This window comes from Gopherus flavomarginatus, chromosome 1, assembly GCF_025201925.1.
Source record: "Gopherus flavomarginatus isolate rGopFla2 chromosome 1, rGopFla2.mat.asm, whole genome shotgun sequence".
Taxonomy (NCBI): Eukaryota; Metazoa; Chordata; order Testudines; family Testudinidae; genus Gopherus; species Gopherus flavomarginatus.
The window spans coordinates 227,600,238-227,621,350 of NC_066617.1; the positions used below are offsets into that span (position 1 = coordinate 227,600,238).

General features: G+C 42.5%; 1 protein-coding gene across 2 annotated transcripts in view; it reads left to right on the plus strand.

Moving 5' to 3' along the window:
* The first annotated feature begins 260 nt into the window (after window positions 1-260).
* Window positions 261-21,113, plus strand: part of RPS6KA3 (ribosomal protein S6 kinase A3) — a 134,677-nt gene continuing 113,824 nt past the window's right edge. For both annotated transcript variants that reach the window (XM_050936542.1, XM_050936543.1), the window contains exons 1-2: window positions 261-572; window positions 13,580-13,636. In XM_050936542.1, the coding sequence (XP_050792499.1) occupies window positions 501-572; window positions 13,580-13,636 (129 nt within the window). In that variant the 5' untranslated portion in view covers window positions 261-500. The remainder of the gene's footprint in view (window positions 573-13,579; window positions 13,637-21,113) is intronic.

Here is a 21,113-nt window from a genome sequence, read left to right on the forward strand (position 1 = left end):
CAGGCTACGTAATGGGGAACTGTGGCCCCCAGTTCCCGTGGGTGAGGGCACCGAGTAGTGCACGGAGGTAGGCATCGAACCTGAGGACGTGCTCGCCGCAACTCCCCTGCTAGGCTACTGTCCTCCCGGCCATACACCTCCCTTCACCCGCGCGTGCCCGGCTCCCCCGCCCCCAGCTACCTGCGGCTGCCGGGGATTGGCTGGCTCGGCCCCGCCCCCAGTTGCTGACGTGCGCTGCCTCGGTTTGACGGGCAGGTATGGTCCGGGCGCCATGTTGCGAGCGGAAGCGGGGAGTGAGCGGCGCTGAGGCAGGGTAGCTCCGCCGGGCGGGAGGCTGAGAGGACGCGGCGGCCAGAGCCGGGCAGGGCCCTCCGCTGGCCGGGGCGCCGCACCGCTACGCTCCCGCACTAGGGCTCCGCGCCCTGCCCTGCCCCGCCCCGGTCCCTCGCCCCGCGGGGGCGCTTGAAAGCGGAGCGCGGCGGCGGCGCCGAGCCGGGACGATGCCGCTAGCGCAGCTGGCGGACCCCTGGCAGAAGATGGCTGTGGAGAGCGCGGCCGACAGCAGCACAGAGGTGCGGGGTCCCGCCGGGGGGAGCGGGGCAGGGAGACACCCCCCACCCGCCTCCTTCCACCGCGCTCCGGCTGCCCGAGCCCACGTTCCCTGGGGGCTCCCTGCCCTTGAGAGGGGCCCTGGTGGACAGCGAGCGCCAGGCGAGCCGAGGGGAAGCGGGGGCTCGCGCGGCCCCCTGCCCCGCACTCCTGGCCCCGTGGGGAAGGGGCTGTAAGTAACCCCCGGCCTGCAGGACTACGGGCCACCCCGGGCTGGGACGTGCTGTCCCGTGAGCCCCGCGTGGCCCCCCTCCCCCCACCAGGGTGGCTCTGTAACGAAGGGGAGCGCGCTGGTCCCGGGGCTGGGCGAGCGAGGTGTCACGCGACCCCCAAGTTTGTGGGAAACTTTCCCTTGCGGTGTGCGCGGGTCGCTCGGGCTGCGGCGTGGGGAGCTGCCCGGTGACAATAGGTCAGGCGGAGGCCGGAGGGTGAGGGAGCCGCACGGGACTTTCCTCTCTCCCAGCAGCAGCTGCTGCTGCTCGGGGCTGTGCCCTGGCGTCTCGCTCCCTCCCTGGCCCGAGTGAGTCTCGGCTGCGTGCCGCTGCCTTGTCTGTAGTGACCGACCCCCACGCAGGGGGATCGGCCGGGACCCCACCACTTCCGGAGGAGGAGGGGGGTGTTGGCCTGCACCCTCTGGGAGGAGAATAACCTGCTTCTGCGCCGCTCAGCGACTTGGCTGGTTTTGTTCCGTTCCGGTATCTGGTTACTGTCACCGCGAGTTCCCTCTTGCCGGAGTGGCCCAACCTCCTCCAGACGCACTTCCCAGCCAGCGGACACAGAGTTGAGGGAAACTAGCTCCTAATAGGGCAACTCTGTATAGCCGCATGACCCTGCGGCAGGCCAGGCAGACGTATAAGAAGCCTGGCTTCACCTTACTTAATGTGTCTCCTTGTTTTTTCTCTCTCTCACTTCTTTGTTGTTGGAAAAGGACCCTCATCCTTCCCATCCCAAAACGTCTTTATTTAAGCAGAGCTGGTTGTGCCTGCAGTTCTTGCTGTTTCGCAAGCAGTTAGGATACCCCAGCTGCCTCATGTTGGTAACACTTGCTGTTTGGCCAGTTTTGGGGAACATCCATGCAATGCTGTGCAGTGTGGTTTCCTGCTGTTTGCAGTGAGGGGACAGTAGGATGTTGGTGTGGTATGACATCAATGTCACAGTTCCATATGCATTTTTAGTTACTAGACTGAGTTGTTCCAAGTGCTGGTGAGGAGAGTCAGATCCCTTTGTGTGGGGGTCGGGAGGATGATTGATTAGGGCTGTAGCCACTTCTAGTCACTTCCAGTTTTCATTAAATAATGTGGTTTGGACACCAGGTAATAAAGGCTTTCGAAGTTGTAATAACGCTGAGAAACTTGCCCCATTGCTTCCTGACCACCTGCCACTTAAAAGGAGACTGCAGATTAATTTGACCTCCAGTGAAGCAGTTCTGATATCGCAATCATTTTAAAATACCTACCATTCGTACAGTAATTTTCTCACTAATCTTCAGAGTGGTAGTTCTGAAATAATTTTGGAAAGGAGAATAATTACTGAGGGCTTGGCTACACTCGAAACTTCACAGCGCTGCTGCGGGAGCGCTGCTGCGGCAGCGCTTTGAAGTGTGAGTGTGGTAGCAGTGCCAGCCCTGGGAGAGAGCTCTTCCAGCGCTGCATGTACTCCACCTCCTCATGGGGATTAGCTTGCAGCGCTGGGATCCGCGCTCCCAGTGCTGCAGCACTGTTTACACTGAGGCTTTACAGCGCTGTATCTTGCAGGGCTCAGGGGAGCGGTTTTTTCACACCCGTGAGCACGAAAGTTGCAGCGCTGTAAAGCTCCAGTGTAGCCATAGCCTAAGAAGAGCAATTTAACACTTGTTGTAGGAGGACAAATATTTTTCCTTCCTGAGACTTATCCAGCATGATTGAATTTTTAATATCATGTGAACAGTGTCACTTGAATTTCCTCTTCATGCTATGTATATTCTTTGTAATTAGGAAATGTAGCAGCTAAATGCTCTCAATACTGTATAAGGAAGCCACCATACTAAATGTAAAAGGTGCTGCATTGATGCATGTGTGTTATTAAATATCTAAGTTTCCATTATTCACTTGATTTCTCATTCTTCAAAATACTGTGTTTTGAGACTTTTTAAAAAAAAACATTTCAAAATGTATTCAGTCACTTCATAAAGAAAAGTTATGCACGTAAACAAGGCTGTTCTGTGCTTACATTATCATTTGACATTTAAGTTATGTAGAAACACTACAAAAATATATAACTACACCTTCCTGAAGGGTTTACAGTGTAAAGTCCAATCCTAACAAATACTTATGGCCATGCTGTGCTTCACATATGGGTATAATCCCAATTATTTCAGGTTTACTTCTTAGATAGGACACAGGTAATCATTGCTGCTTTGTTAGTGAATGTTCATACTATACAGGTACCTCTGTGTTTTTTGGTTTATTTTAGTAAACATATGTGTTTTTTGGTTTATTTTAGTAAACATTTGTTTTGGAACAGACTTAGTAGTCTAAGTTACTACAGTAGAACCTCAGAGTTACAAATGGTTTGGGAATGGAGATTGTTTGTAACTCTGAACAAAGCGTTATGGTTCTTTCAAAAGTTTACAAGTGAACATTGACTTAGTACAGCTTTGAAACTTTACTATGCAGAAGAAAAATGCTGTTTTTGACCATCTTAATTTAAATGTAACAAAGCACAGAAACAGTGTTCGTACCTTGTCAAATTTTTTTAAACTTTCCCTTTTTAGTAGTAGTTTACATTTAACACAGTACAGTACTGTATTTCTTTTTTCTTTTTTTTGTCTCTGCTGCTGCCTGAATGCATACTTCCGGTTTCAAATGAAGTGTGTGGTTGACAGGTCAGTTCATAACTCTGGTGGCTCTAACTCTGAGGTTCTACTGTCTGAAGAAAAAATATAAATATTTGATTATTGAATTTACATTTTTAAAAAGAACCTAAGTGATGTAGGTGCCCAAAGCCTGTCAAAATTCAGTGGCAGTTAGGTGTCCAGCTTCTGTAAACTTCTTTGGCCAGATCACAAAAGAAGAAAATAGATTTGAATATAAAGGTTGTTTGCCTGAAAGCTGTCTCTTTAAAAATAGTCAGTTTTTAGATCAAGTTCCTAAACAAATGGCTTAAATACTTAACCATATATTTAATTTACACGAGTTAGCCTTATTAGCAGCACTGCAATCTCTTGACTACAGTCACATCCCTATGGGAGGTCTCTCTGTCTTCATGGAGTCCTTTTATGACGACTTCTCCATAGCTATAGATTGGCTGTCATCTGCAGCTTTTGTAAATCATGTACATTTACTATGTTTGCCATAGATATTCACTAAGGACTTGTCCACACTGTGATGCTGCAGTGCAGACCATGAAGGTATGAACTGCAGAGTACACCACAGTGTTACCATGTAACAGCCCCATGTGGATGCAGCTGGTGTGAACAGAAAGGTATATAGTTTGCATTTAACATAGTCCTCTTTCAAACAGTTAGATCGCAACACTTTGTGTTCTGCAGTTCGCACATCTGTACTCTGCACTGTGAGGCAGTATAGACATAGCCTTACTACTTAATGCAGCCCTAAGGAAATCATAAATTGTTGTAGCAAACCTTGTTTTTACTTCAAGTTATACCAATGTTGGGGGTTGATAGGTATTTTTTCTGTGAGGGAAATGAAGTGCCAAGCAAACTTGTAAAAACATAAATCCATACAATTATTAAAGTTGAACAAGGGGGCATTTGATTCACTGTATGTTTCTACAGTACCCAAAAAAACCGAGAAATCCTGAATGAGCTCTCAGGGTATTAGTGTAATGTAAAGCATTTTGGAGTAGTTTGTGTTAATGATGTTACATAACAGAAAGTTATATTATATATAGTGCTTGAGGGAATATCCAAAGTGTAAATCAAGCTCTAGTAAAGCCAGTGGAACTATACTGATTTACATCAGCTTAGGTTCTTGCCCTACATCCTTAATCAGCATCTATGTCCCATGCTGAGTATGTTATATAACCATGCACAAGACATGTTGGCCAAGAGTTTCAAATATTGGAGTCTTAATGTTAGGCTCCTAAATTTGTATTTAAGCACCTAAACAAGCAGCCTGTTTTTTCAATAGTGTTGAACTTCCATGGACTCCCATTAACACTGGGCAATGGGTTTAGGAGCCTAACTTTCAGCACTTGGTTTTGAAAGTCTTGCCCATCACAAGTAGAGATTGTTTAAAAGCAAGATATTTTATACTTATTCTTTCACTTACCTGCTGAATTCAGGGTTATCTTGTTCTTGTGGCAGTCAGTGGGACATTACTACTACTTAAATGACTGGGATGAAGAGGAATGTCAATGAGTGATGTTGATTCATAAAAACATATCTAATAAGGGGCGGCATTGATGCTTATGACCCCATTCTTGCTAATATTTACACACATGCATAACTTTTAAGTACATGAGTAGTCCACCCAAAGTCGAAAGTTAAGTGAATACATAAGTGTTGGCAAGATTGCACCTGTTCTTTGCCACCTGCAATCATAATGTTCCAGTTGTGATTACTTCCGTACTTATTTTGTATATCAGCCCTTGGAATATGACATACTTCTGGGAATAAGCCACAAGAACAAATAACACATTTGCAACAATCCTTAACATAATAAAACCAGTGATAGTAGTACTGAAAACGTAAGCAGGGTTGTCTAAACAGAATGTATCAATGGATATTAAAAGTTACTCAACTCTTTACCACCACTCCATTGTACTGAAGAATTTCATCACAAAAGAGTTCTTTATCACTTCTTCTAAAGTATTTATCTATTCTAATGCAATATTGCTTGGAGTTTGCTTACTTTTGTAAGTTTATGACAAATGAAACTTTTTAGTGTAGTTTTATTATAATAAAGCATTCTCATCTGATGCTTATCCATAATATGTAATACACCTTGTATTTCAAAGACTGCTGTACAGGAGAGGCTCATGGATTTTCATGATTACATCAGTAAAACGTCATATCCATGTGACTATGACACATACGAAACCTGCCATCCTTTTAGTACTTACTGCCAGTGATTTCATATTGGTAGCTCCAAACTTGTGAATGTTTTGCTGCCCTAGGGTGCAAGTGATATTTCTCACCACAGCTACGTACCTAAGAGACTAGAACTGGGAGTCCATGCGGGAGTGGAAGGCAGATTGAATGGGGAACTGGGACTGGCTGGAAAAGGAGACTGTAACTGACTAAATGAGAAAGGAAATGGGATTAGGAGCTTTGGGTGGTGAAGAGACAGGAGCTGGGGGACAGAGACTGGTGAGAAGGGGTTGCGGGGAAAACAGGCAGAATAATCTGTACCCACTATAGAACACTTCTCTCCAGAGCTGGGAATGAGACCCAAGACTCCTGAGTCTCACCATTCCCTCTACTGTCAGCAATTGTGTGAAGCCCACTGGCTTCCCTGCCACCACCCCCACCACACTGGATTGCATTGCTTAGTTCCTGTTTCAGTGTTCCTTTCAGAGATGAAAAGTTATAGTCCTGAGGTTTGCTATATCCCTGGGCTGTGACAAAATTATAATGTTCAACTGAGGAGTTAGTGACATATTTGCATACTGTGTAAAACTGCAAACAGTATACTACTGAAGTCTGAGAGTCTCTGCTTTCCAATAGCGTGCAGCATTATTTTTTGTTCTTAGTGGACTATAAAGCTAGATTATTCTGATTGTTATCTCATACTTGCTAGGATGAATACATAGCTTTTCTAACAGTAGCTCTAGCAACAATATCAATTACTGATATAATAAAAAGGATCGTTTCTGCTCTTCCAGCTGCAGTAGAATGTACAGGGACAACAGTAGAGGTGCAATCCTCCTTTGCCAAGAATCTTACTCAGCAGCTTTTAAACATGAGAAGTCTAAATACGCCACAAGCACCTTAAATATCTCTTGAATGGAGCTTTTCTGAAGGATGATTCTTCATATCCTTGAAGCAAAGGATGAAAACCCTATGCCATTGAAACAAAAATATAGACACCAGTATTGATGGTTAGCACAGCAGCGTGAATTCTCTGTTCATAAGGCTTTCAACATCTCAATATTCCATAGATTCCAAGACCAGAGAGGACCAGTGTGATCACATCGTTTGTCTTCCTGTGTAACACAAGCCTTAGAACTTCCCTAGAATAATTCCTACGGTATATCTTTAAGAAAAACATCCAGTTTTGATTTAAACGTTATCAGTGATGGGGAAGTTATTTCACTGGTTAGTTACCCTCACTGTTAAAAAATCTATCCCTTATTTCCGGTCTGAAGTTGTCTAGCTTCAGCTTCTAGCCGTTGGATTGTTAAACCTTTCTCTGTTGGACTGAAGAGCTCATTATTACGTATTTATTCCTCCTGTGTATGTACTTGTAGACTAAAACCATGCGGAGTCCTTGTGGCACCTTAGAGACTAACAAATTTATTTGGGCATAAGCTTTCATGGGCTAAAACCCACTTCATCAGATGCATGGAGTGGAAAATACATTAGAGAGGTATAAATACACAGCACATTAAAAGATGGGAGTTGCCTTACCAAGTAGGGGGTCAGTGCTAACGAGCCAATGTAATTAAGGTGGGAGTGGCCGATTCTCAACAGTTGACAAGAAGGGGTGAATACCGAGGGAGGGGAAAAATCACTTTTGTAGTGGTAATGAGGCCAATGCTTTCAAATTGGCCCATTTCAAACAGTTGACAAAGGAGGTCTGAGTAGCAGCAGAGGGAAATTACTTTTTGTAGTGACCCATCCACTCCCAGTCTTTATTCAGGCCTAATTTGATAGTGTCCAGTTTGCAAATTAATTCCAGTTCTGCAATTTCTCGTTGGAGTCTGTTTTTGATTTTTTTTGTTGTTGTTGAAGAATTGCCACTTTTAAGTCTGTTACTGAGTGTCCAGGGAGTTTAAAGTGTTCTCCTACTAGTTTTATAATGTTATAATTCTTGATGTCTGATTTGTGTCCATTTATTATTTTGTGTAGAGACTGTCCAGTCTGGCCAGCGTACATGGCAGAGGGGTATTGCTGTCACATGATGGCATATACACCTCTACCCCAATTTAACACTGTCCTCAGGAGCCAAAAAATCTTACTGCATTATAGGTGCAACAGCGTTATATCGAACTTGATTTGATCCACCGGAGCGCACAGGACCCCCCCCCCCCCCCACCCCTGAGCGCTGCTTTACTGTGTTATATCCAATTCTTGCAGGTGAACGAGCCCCTGATGGTGTGGCTGATGTGATTAGATCCTATGATTTTGTCCCTCGAATAGATATGTGGACAGATTGACAACAGGGTTTGTTGCAGGGATTGGTTCCTGGGTTAGTATTTTTGTTGTGTGGTGTGTAGTTGCTAGTGAGTATTTGCTTCAGGTTGAGGAGCTGTCCGTAAGTGAGGACAGGCCTGTCTCTCAAGGTCTGTGAGAGTGAGGGATCATCCTTCAGGATAGGTTGTGGATCCTTGATCATGCACTGGAGAGATTTTAGTTGGGGGCTATAGGTGACGACTAGGGACATTGAGCCTGCCCTGTAGTAGGTGACTTCTGGGTACTCTTCTGGCTCTGTCAATCTGTTTCTTCACTTCACAAGGTGGGTATTGTAGTTTAAAGACTGTAATCAAGTCACTCCTTAAGCTTTTCTTTACTATCAATAGATTGAGCTCCTTTAGTCGATCACTATAAGGCATGCTTTCTAATCTTTTAATCATTTGCATGGTTCTTCTGTGAACACTGTCTAGTTTATCAACATCCTTCTTAAATTATGGCTACAGAACTAGACACAGTATTCCAGCAGCAGTCGCACCAGTGCCAAATACAGAGATGAAATAACCTCTCTGCTCCTACTCAAGATTTCCCTATTTTTGGATCCCAGGATCACATTAGCTCTACTGGCTTCAGTGTCACACTGAGAGCTCATGTTTAGCTAATTATTCACTCCCCTCTGCCCCACAATTATTTTTCAGAGTCACTGCTGACTTAGTGATCTGTCCTCTTTGTTATTTACCTTTTCCCCCAATTTTTGTGTCATCTGCAAGCTTTATCAGTGATGTTATATTTTCTCCCGAGTAATTGATAAAAATGTTAACTAGCATACGGCCAAGAACCAGCCTCTGCAGGACCCCACTAGAAACACATGGTGACTCCCTGGTTACAGTTGCATTGTTAGGCCAGTTAGCCAGCTGTTAGTCCCTTTAGTGTGTGCTGTTAATTTTATATTTTAGTTTTTTAAATCAAAATAAAGTAATGAAAAGACCACGCATTTCAGTCATTCTGTGTCCTAGCAGGTCAGCAAGGAGACAAACCTCTTCTTTGACCTATGTTCTCTTTCTCTAGGTGCTTGCACCAGATAGGCTTTGTGGAAACTGCAAACAAAGGTACAATATTTCCCATCAAGCCTGGTGTGAGGGATGAGCCTTACCTAGACGTTCTTATTAATAAAAAAGCAATATGGTAATCCCTGCCCCTGAACATTTTTCTCTCTAGGTCAAACCTGTCTCTTGGCATCTTAATCTGGGCTGGCACCATATACCGTGGCTTTCTCATGCTCTGGCCAGGGAATGGAAGGAGGAAGAACATAGTTTAAAGGACTGAATTAGCAGATGACTATAATTATAATGAGAACATGACTAAAAGAGTCCCCCACTCATCTTGATTTTTTAGGAGCTCTCCCTCTCAAGAACCGTAAATGATCAGCTTTTCAAAATCCATGCGATGGGCTGATCTTCTCAGGGATGTCCTTTTATTCCTCACCCTTTTTCAGCTCTTCTGAGACACACTATTTTGATTTCCTGAGAAGAGAGCATCCCCAAAAAACTTTAAAAATCATGCTTGCCTCCTAGCACTTAATCCTTCACCTCTTCATACAAACAGTAAAAACCTCAGCAAAGAATGTCAGAGTTTTAATCAGCTATTTAAACAGGTCAAGTTTTGCAGTATATGGGAAGCAGACAGTCTCAGCAGTTTGTCCACAGAGGTTAATCTTAATTGTGAAGATGCTCATTTCCTATGTTGGATACCCACTGATGTAAGCCGTGTGCTTTGTCAGTTTACTTACTGCTGTTAATGTTTTTAAAAACTTGAAAGTTGTGTGTGTTACTTCGCAATAATATGGTCCATAGAGACAACACCCCTCCACACACACAATTGTTCAAACTACCTTTAAGTTTCTGTTTTCTAATAGATTATTGAATTGAATTGGGACAAAATAAAACATGGATTTACAAAAGGTAGATCGTGCCAAACCAACCTGATCTCCTTCTTTGAGAAGGTAACAGATCTTTTAGACAAAGGAAATGCAGTGAATCTAATTTACTTCGATTTTAGTAAGGCATTTGTTACGGTTCCACATGGGGAATTATTAGGTAAATTGGAGAAGATGGGGATCAAAATGAAAAATAAAAGGTGGATAAGGAACTGGTTAAAGGGGAGACTATGATGGGTCGTACTAAAAGGTGAACTGTGAGGCTAGAGGGAGGTTACTAGTGGAGTTCCTCAGTGATCGGTTTTGGGACCAGTCTTATTTAATCTTTTTATTACTGACCTTGGCACAAAAAGTGGGAATGTGCTAATAGAATTTGCGGATGATACAAAGCTGGGAGGTATTGCCAATACGAAGAAGGACCTGGGTATCATACAGGAAGATCTGAATGACCCTTTAAACTGGAGTAATAAGATGAAATTTCATAGTGAAAAGTGCAAGGTTATGCATTTAGGGATTAATAACAAGAATTTTTGTTATAAACTGGGGAGGCATCACTTAGAAGTAACAGAGGAGGAGAAGGACCTCAGAGTATTGGTTGATCACAGGATGACTATGAGCCGCCAGTGTGATCTGGCTGTGAAAAAAGCTAATGCAGTCTTGGGGTGCATCAGGTGAGGTATTTCCTGTAGAGATAAGGCGGTATTAGTACCATTATACAAGGGACTGGCAAGACCTCATCTGGAATACTGTGTGCAGTTCTGGTCTCCCATGTTTAAGAAGGATGAATTAAAACTGGATCTGGTACAGAGAAGGGCTACTAGGATGATACGAGTTTTTAAACCTGTCTTATGAAAGGAGACTCAAAAAGCTTGGCTTGTTTAGCCTAATCAAAAGAAGGCTGAAGGGAGATAGGATTGCTCTCTACAAATATATCAGAGGAATAAATACCAGGGAGGGAAAGAAATTATTTAAGCCTAGTACCAATGTGGACACAAGAACAAATGGATATAAACTGACCATCAGGACGTTTAGACTTGAAATTAGAAGAAGGTTTCTAACCGTCAGAGGAGTGAAGCTCTGGAACAGCCTTCCAAGGGGAGTAGTGGGAGCAAAAGACATATCAAGCTTAGTCTTGAAGCCAGATAAGTTTATGAAGGGGATGGTATGATGGGATAGCCTAATTTTGGCAATTAATTGGTCTTTGACTATTAGCGGTAAATATGCCCAATGGTCTGTGATGGGATGTTAGGTGGAGTGGGATCTGAGTTACTACAGAGAATTCTTTCCTGGGTATCTGGCTGGTGACTCTTGCCCACATGCTCAGGCTTTAGTTGATCACCATATTTGAGGTCGGGAAGGAATTTTCCTCCAGGGCAGATTGGCAGAGGCCCTGGGGGTTTTTTGCCTTCCTCTGCAGCATGGGGCATGGGTCACTTGCTGGAGGATTCTCTGCACCTTGAAGTCTTTAAACCACGATTTGAGGACTTGAGTAACTCAGACATAGGTTAGGGGTTTGATACAGGACTGGGTGGGTGAGATTCTTTGGGCTGCGTTATGCAGGAGGTCAGACTAGACTATCATAATGGTCCCTTCTGACCTTAAAGTCTGTGATTCTATGACTTGTGGATAATTATCAAGCAGTGTGATCAAATGAATATTAATTTAACAGCAGAGTATCTCAGATAATTACCCCATATCATCTTGGTCAGATAATTGCTTAATATAACTGGAGAAGGGCTCCTAGGAAACAACGAATACACTGATGTTCTCTGAATACATTGATGAAATCTGTGGGTATCTACCAGGTCTGCTGCACCCATTTCATAGAGTCCACACAGCTTCATGTTCTGACATTCCACATCCTTGCTGAGAACAGCATAAATCCAACCTATTGTGTCTGTCTTTGAGCCAAAGTCATGTAGTGGGAAACTTAAGAGAATAGAGGGTCATCTGAGACTGAAAGACCCGTTATGTTTGGCATAATCAAATACTAGAATCCAGAAGGGAAACTTCATAAGAAGCAGATTGTCCTCACAGCACACATTTCATCCAGGGTAATGCTTGAAAGAACTACCAAACAACTTGCTAGTTGAGGGAACATAAGAATGGCCAGACCAGAGTGGTCAGACCAAAGGTCCATCAAGCCCAATATCTTATCTTCCGACCGTGGCCCATGCCATGTGGTTCAGAGGGAATGAACAAAACAGGTAATCATCAAGTGATCCATCCACTGTTGCCCATTCCTAGCTTCTGGCAAACAGAGGCTAGGGGCACAATTCCTGCCCATCCTGGCTAATAGCCTTTGAAGGACCTATCCTGCATGAATTTATCTAGTTCTTTTTGGAACCTTGTTATAGTCTTGGCCTTCTGTTATAGCCTTTGCCTTCACAATATCCTTTGGCAAGGAGTACCACAAATTGACACTGCATTGTGTGAAGAAATACTTCCTTTTGTTTGTTTTAAACCTGCTTCCTATTAATTTTGTTTGGTGACCCCTAGTTCTTGTGTTATGAATAAAGGTCTATATCTAATAGCCAGAAAAATTTCTAGACAGATAAAGCAAAGGATCCATCAGTAAGTTCAGCGTCATAATCCTAATGGTAAACTTAGCCTTGAAAAACAGAACAGTGAGAACTGGAATTTCTAGTAGATGGCAGTCGGTTTATCCTGCTTGATAGCTTGTATCTTCAGCCTTTGAGTGGCATAGATGTCTGTCAAAGTTTGAAGCATTTCTCTAGTCCTGCTGTCATTTTCCCTTTTCAGAACCTCCTGACAGCAGTGAAAGGAAAAGTCTCCTCAATTCCTTAACCCCCTCCAAAACACCCTGGCAGCTGTGTGGCATTGGGGAAAGGAAGGAGATCTCTACCACTTCATTCTTCACCTGTTTCTTGTTTTTTTGTGTTTTTGTTTTTGCAAGGGGTATGTTAGTTACGAGGAAGAGGAGTTATCACACTTTAACTCCAATACCTGCTTCTGCTTTGGGCTTTCTCCAGCAGCATAAAATAACATGTTTTTGATGGTTTTGCAGCTGGTCAAAGAGTTCTGAACAACAGAAGCATTTTTAGTTTCAATCTATTGCTGCTTCGTAAGTAACAGAGGCACTAGAGCTGTCTACAAGAGAACTGAAAATAATGAATCAGCCCCTTTCTAACTATGTCCAGTGACCAAGATGAGCAGCAGTATAATGAGAACTTTGTTGCACTTAATATAAAGAGAGATAAATTGGTTGCATATGCTTGTGAAAGTGTGAAGTGTTAATAAGCAGGGCCATGACCTTCAAGGCTGACCGTAATTGTCCCATTAAAAAAAACAAAACATGAATTTATCCATTCCTGCTTGTGGCTCTTTATTACTACAATCTAAACTGCAACAATAATTGTTATTTTGTGGAATCTTTGACAGTGATGATAATGGTTTGATACATGTGGTTGGTCTTGGGAAAAAGAGAGTGTTATTTCTGCTGAATAACTCCCATTGTGGGACTCATTTGGACTAGTGGTATACTATATGGGGACTGAAGTTTGGGTGTTGCTCTGTGCTATCCACAATATGCTTACCTTTTGGGGGAGGGGGGATCACCTTGTAGCTCACAGTTGAACTTTTCTGTGTTTTAGAGACTAACATGCTCGTAATGCTATAGTGATGGAAGTCATGTAAGCACCCAAAGAAATGTTTTTCTACTTTTCAACTGAATTCAACCGGTTTAGTAACTTGCTGTCTATTTGCTATGTTTGTTGTAGAATGGGCAGCAAATTATGGATGAACCTATGGGAGAAGAAGAGATTAATCAGCAAACTGTAAGTAAAAGATTTCAAATGTAAGCATGTATATATAGCTTTATTTTGTGGTACATTGTTATAGGTCACTCAAAGACTAAGGGCTGGCTATAATTCTCACAGTTTAAGCCCTGTGTTCATTAGACCTAAATTGTTTGTCATGGATCTATATTTTTGAGGAAAAGATCTCTTCCTCGCTGACCCACATGATTCAGTACAGTATCCCTTGTGTTTATTTCAGTACTAAATTCAGCTTGTTGTACAGTGCTCACAATATTTTTAGTGTGATGCAGGTTTCTCAGTGAAAGGCACAAAGCTGTATCTTGTAAAAATCAGGGGAAAACTAGTTGCTCTGACAACTGGGAAGGGCACAGATGTGGCATTTGGTACTAGGTGGCTTTTGGTAATAGGGAAGGGATGCATTTCTCCCCCCCTCCCCCCCGCCCTTTTGGACACAGGCAAAGGTGATGTTGACTTTAGAAAGGGAGATAGAATCCAGGAATTCACTTGTCACCCAAGAAATTCTGAAAACTGTCCACCATACATTACTCATTATACCCAATGTCAGTGAATCAAGCGCAACAGCTGTTTTCTGCTAAAATGATTATCAGTTCAGTAGTTAAGAACGTTGATGGTGTCAGTAGGTTGCAAAGATTGACATTGAGCTAGTAGGCGCTCTGCAGATTACAGCATCAGTTAATATCCAGATTGTGAACAAAAAATTCAAATGTTGGTCCACACAAATTCCACTGTTGATGTACATGTGCATGTAAGATCAGATTCTCTTTGGCTAGAAGTGACTATCAGGCCTTGTCTGCATTCTAAGTGCCTTTGCAGCCCCACCTGGGGGCATAAAAGATAGAGCAAGCCCAGCCACCCCTCAGTTCTTACTGCCTTAGCTGTGAGATCAAACTATTGGCCATGTTCCCTTACTTTGTGCACCATGCCAATTAGGTTATCTTGGTTATTAGTTGTATTGGTATTAGTTAACATAATTAAGTTTCCTTTTGCCCATTGGCCTGTACAACCTTTTTATTTATTTATTTATTTAGCATATTTAGACAATAAGTTTCTGTTAGCCTAGTCACTCTCTCCCTCCGTCATTCAGGGGTACCGGGATCATGGCAGAAGCCAAGAAACCAGGATTTAAGATATCTCTCATGTGTCATTTCCTTACCCATCAAAGATGGTCACTCTTAGTACCTGATATATTGTGGGGAAGGACACATTCTTGGATGTTGTTCTGTGTGGTGGTCTTTCTCCAAGCCCACCCAGAGAACAAGAGCAATGAGGCTGAAACTTTTTCCTCCTGGAGAAGTCAATGCAAGCTGGAGAGTAATGGAGATTTTTGGAGAGCCTTAACATGCAAGTTAGTTGGTCTGTCTGTGACCTGGTGAGCTGTGACACTCCCAAGCTTCTGGACTGCTTCATCTCAGAGGCCTCATTCATTTACCACTATGTCGGTATCTACATTTGTCAGAGGCAGAAAGGAGCACTGCTCCAAAGGCATGCTTATACTTAGGTTGCCTTCCATGGCATTTAGCAAGAGGCAGAAGAGTCACCTTGACTTGTGCAAACTCAGTGAAAGGTCTTAAGATTGAGAAGCCCCATACTTATACTTTGTTACTGACATTTAAAGTAGCTCGCTCAGTACTCTCTTCATCTAAGGACAGTGCTGCCCATGGTATCAGTCCCTCAGCACCAACCCCAGCACCAATGACCTTGGTATCTGGTGCCTTTGCACCAACTGCATCCTCAGCATTAACTAACCTTGGTATTAACTAGCTTTATGGTACAGTAACTCCTCACTTAAAGTCATCCAAATTAATGTTGTTTGATCCTGATCAATTAGAGAACATGCTTGTTTAAAGTTGCACAGTGTTCCCTTGTAAGGTTGTTTGGCAGCCACCTACTTTGTCCGCTGCTTGCAGAAAGAGCATCTCGTTGGAGCTAGCTGGTGGGGGTTTGGAACCAGGGTGGACAGCCCCCCATCAGCTCCCCCGTTCCACTAAGTTCCCTATGTGACAGCTGCCCAGCAGGCTATCAATTGCCTGGCAGTTCAGCTGTCCCTCCCCCCACTGCCATGAGCTTCTCCTGGGATCTTCCTGCTTGCTGTGCAAGGGGTGTGAGGGGCAGGGAAGAGGGGTGCTAATGTCAGGGTGTGTCCCCTGCCCCTGAATGCCACTCATGCACCCCATCTCCACAGAGCGGGCGGGGTGGGACAGAACAGGGCTCAGGACAGAAGGAGCATGGTGACAGCAGCTGCTGCCTCAACTTGCCGATCTAATTAAAAAGGCAATGTATTTAGAATGGGGTCAGCGTACTTAAAGGGGCAATGCGTGTCTCTCTCTCACACAAGGTCTGTCTCTCTGTCTCTCTCCGCCATGCTGTCTCACCTCCCTCCATTTGTGCTGCCTTGTAGAGTGTGAGGCTACATTAACAACAATGTGTTAACCCTTGAGGGTTCAGCTGAGTGCTAGTTCATCATTTAGCAGTAAAGCATTTCCTGGTAAATATCCCACCCTCTGACTTCACCACCTCAACCAAGCTTCACAATCATCATTTCTGTGTACAGTATTAAATTGTTTAAAACTTAAACATGTTAAGCAAATCCAATTTCCCCATAAGCATTAATGTAAATGGGGGGGTTAGGTTCAATGAATTTTTTTCTTTTTTTTTTTTGCCAGACAAAGACTATAGTCTTTTCTCTGGTGAAATGCTCCCTGGTAAGTGTGTATGTATTTATATATATATAAATATAAATACATACACACTTACCAGGGAGCATTTCACCAGAGAAAAGACTATAGTCTTTGGCAAAAAAAAAAAAAAAAAATTCATTGAACCTAACCCCCCCTTTACATTAATGCTTATGGGGAAATTGGATTTGCTTAACATGTTTTCATTTAAAGTAGCATTTTTCAGGAACATAACTGCAATGTTAAACAAGGAGTTACTGTACCCAGTGCATTGGTACTGACCACCTTGACACCAAAACAATATGCAGTACTGGGTGACGTCTCAGTAGGCCTGGACCTGACATTCCCCTCTACTGGAGAGACTTAAATAAGTCAGTAGTAAGCATCCTGCTGATTCAGTTACCTATTCCTGAATTTTTTCCTTCCAACCATGGAAATAAATTAAACAAACAAGCCAAGACAAACAAGTTTGTTTACGTTTATGGGAGATAACACTACCCGCTTCTTATTTACAATGTCACCTGAAAGTGAGAACAGGTGTTCACATGACTTGGTGTAACTAACGTTGCAAGGTATTTACATGCCAGCTATGCTAAACATTTGTACGTCCCTTCATGCGTTAGCCACCATTCCAGAGCTTCCACGCTGATGACATTGGTTAAACAATGGGTTAATTAAATTTGTGACTCAACTCCTTGGGGAAGAATTGTATGTCTCCTGCTCTAGGTTTTACCCACATTCTGCCATATATTTCATGATAAAGAAATTGTACTTGTATGAGGTGAATTGAAAAATACTATGTCTTTAGTTTATCTTTTTTACAGTGCAAATATTCGTAATAAAAATATAAAGTGAGCACTGTACATTTTGTATTTATAATTGAAATCAGTATATTTGAAAATGTAGAAAACATCCAAAAATATTTTTAAATGGTGTTCTATTATTGTCTAACAGCACGATTAAAACTGTGATTATTCGCAATTATCTTTTTAGTCTCATGATTAATTACGATTAATTTTTTTAATAATTTGACAACTTAAAATTAAGGCCATCCTTAGGTTTCATCTGAGAAATGGGGCAGTGTGACACATTCTTCATAGAGATATTGTTGTGATGTGAATATGGCATAACTAAGATGTTTTATGTAAGATGGGTCATGTGAGATCATTGGAAAGGTTACGATTTACTGAATGTGTCCCACTGAGCCTGCCCGTTCCACCAGCCTGGGCTGCCTCACCATGTCCTGCTGTGCCAGGCCTTCAAGCCTCCTCTAGAGCATTCCGGTACGACCACACCTAGCTGCAAAAAGACACACACCAAGATCAGCTTGTGTGGGAAGACTCAGCTCAGGGATTGCCCAGCACTCAAGTGCACACCTTCTCTGGACTGCAAACTGAGAATTGTGTTGTCTTGTGCTACACAGAAAACTGTATAGCATAAGCTCATGAAATTTGCTCCCTCCCTCAATGTGGAGGAAAATATGCACAGCTTTTTGCCCCCTCCCTCCCTTATGAATTGCACAAACTGGGTTTTAGAAAACCAAAAAGTTTTATTAACTACAAAAGATAGATTTTAAGTGATTATAAAAGATAGAAAACAGATCAAAGTAGATTGCTAAGCAAATAAAGCAAACACCCAAACTAAGCTTGATACACTAATGAAACTCGCCACAAGTAATAATTTCTCACCCTAAATATTGTTTTAAGTGGGTTGCAGAGATTCTTGAAGACAAACTTATTTTGCTTGCAGCTTATAATTCTAAATATTCCTTTCACAGGCCAGGCACCTTCTAGCCTGGGTCCAGTTTTTCCCCAGTTCAGTCTTAGGTGTTTTTAGCAGTCATCTTGGTTGGGGATTCAGTGAAGAACCAATCCTGATTAAATAACTCCCCAGCCTTAAATAGGATTTACATATGGCGGGAATCCGTTGTTTCCCAGTTTGATCCTCATCCACTACTAGTGGAAAAATACTAGCAGTCCAAGATGTTGTCAAGTACCAGGTGACATGATCACATGACCCTGCAGTGTCAAAGCAGCATCCCAGGAAGCTTCTCAGGAAGGTGGGAGATTAGCATCTTCAAAGATCTATATTTCTCCCTAATGGGTTATTGACTAACCAGCCAGACTGATTGCATTTTATCTGGTGGATGTTCCCCACGTGCAAACATTTTTGCAATTGATACATAGTCAATATTCCTAACTTCAGATAAAGAAATGATACATGCATACAAATAGGATAATCACTTTCAGTAAATTGTAACCTTTCCAAAAATATCTCATGTGACCCATCTTGTATAAAATATACCTTAGTTTTGCCATATTCATGTCATGACAATATCTCTATGAAGAATATGGGGTGTTGTGTCACAGGCAGTTCACAGCTGTTATTGTTTCAGGGTATCTGCAAACTCAAAGACATCACTACACCTTTTTACATTCTATTCCAATTTAGATTTTTTTTTTTTTTTTTTTTTTTTTTTTTTTTACCATTACCATAGATGAGTGGTTCTCGTACCCTTAGGTATATGGAGAGGTCTTCCAGCGAATACATTAACTCACCTAGATATTTGCCTAGTTTTACAACAGGCCACATAAAAAGCACTAGAGAAGTCAGTACAAACTAAAATTTCATATAGACAAAATGAGAAGGTAAGCAGTTTTTCAGTAATAATATGCTTGTGACACTTGTATTTGTATGTCTGATATTGTAAGTAGGAGATATAGGTGAGGTGAAACTTGCGGTATACAAGAGAAGTCAGATTCCTGAAAAGGATACAATAATCTGGAAAGGTTGAGAACCACTGCCATAGGTAATGTAGCCAGCCCAAACTCATGACACTAAAACCTTTATACCATACCATACCATACCTATCATATCTAGTTATATTTTTTTACCGTATGTCAGCAAATAATTTGGATATTTAATTGAAGCATGGCATAATATAAAATAAATAGATTGAAGTAAAAATTTTGAGGTATAAATACCAAACAATTGCCCTAAAATGTTGCATTTATAGTTTGTATATTGCTTAACAAAATAGATTAGAAAAAAACAAGACTGCTCAGCGAATATGGTGGCTCATACATGTTAAGAGCCCAGTACTATTTTGATGGCAAATTCTTTACAATTTAAATCTAGTAAAAATCAAGAATATTTTTTTCCAAAGGGTAGTTTTTTAAGAGGTAGTACACCTTGTTAGTCCTCTATAATATGATAAATTTGGAAGACAAATATAGTTCAAGGCAACACACCTTTAGCAAACCAGGATGAATTGTGTTCATTTTTTTTTTTTACACTAAGGTTTATTTATCGTGTTCTTACAAAAATACAGTTGGTGGTACACCAGGACATTGATCTAATTTCCTACTCATTAGGAAGAATAGGAAAAGTTAGTTTTTCGACTCCTTGTCCGTATAAGTGCTCCACTGTAGGATGTGAATGCATCCATGCACTCCTGATTGGAGATTTTAGTCGTCAGTGTATGCAGGTCCATGCCTGCTTCCTGCACACCCTCATGCTCTGTCACCACTCCAATTCCTTCTCAACTGCCCTCTGCTCAAGAGTGGTGTCCAAGGCTAGCTTCTTGGGTGCTACCTTTTTTTTCTAGTATTTTATGTATTTTTGTCTTTATTGTTTTAGTTTCAACTGTGCCAGACTTGCCACTGCTCTTTCTCCCTCAGCAAAGGGCATTCCAGTTGCCTTGAAGAGTCGTCCATCCCATCTAAGTGCAAGATATGTGCCAGCTTTAAAAGCAGATCTCACAAGATGAGGGAAGATAAATTGAAGGAGTTTCCCCACCAATACATCTGTAAGCAAAACCCATGGAGCAGCTTTGAAAGGGAAGCACTCTGGAAGGGAAAAAGCCAATTTGCCAGATAGAGCCGTGAAAAGAAAAAATCATCTCTGAGGCCAGGAAACAAGAAGACCTTTGCATCCTAGTATGGGTACTGCTGAGGCTTCTGTAGGCCCTGGTACTGAGATGCTGGTACCCATCAGGAAGACTTCCAGTATACCCCACAATGAGAAGTCTTTTAGCAAATCAACCTGATCAACCCGATCGTTGGTACTGGAAGCAAAGACCTCCAGACATAAGGACTCCTCTGGGAACAGGGACTTCTCTAAGAAGTCTTCTTCAGCCCATGCTCTGGAATTGCCGCCTTTGGGTCACAGGCACAAAAATGCCCTTGACCATGCTTCTGCACTGTCTTGGTACCATCCTCAGCTTGAATACACATGGAGGGTACAGACCATACTTCCCCATCATCCTTGGTGCATTCCCAGATTCCCATGGACCTCTGTTTAGGTCCCCTGGTACAATCCACATACCTCTCCCATGGGACACTCATGACCGACTTCCCTCACTTGACTTTCTACTGTGGGTGACCTGGTGCCCCCATTCTTGCTTCCTAACTAACGTCTCCTCAGAAATCCATATAAATCAGGATATTTGGTGACCAGTATTCTACCCCAACCCTCATCCTTTGAGGGAAGAGCCTAGGCTCCATTCCCTGATCTTAAGAAGGACCTTTGCCTTCTATTTCAAGAGAACTGGGCCTTTCAGGGCTTCCCCCAGACTCTTCATCTCCTTCACTGAGAGAATGACAAGACAGCTAACTTCTACTCAGACTTTCTAAGTGTGTTTCAGTGTATTCAAGCTTGTTAAAAAGATTTTGAGGTGCATCTCCTTCCTAGAGTGACTGCACATTACACCAGGGGCCAATCCATCTTGATAGTCCTACTTAAAGATGTATACATTATGGACGTTTGCAGGGATGTGACCTGGTACTCTGTTCACATAT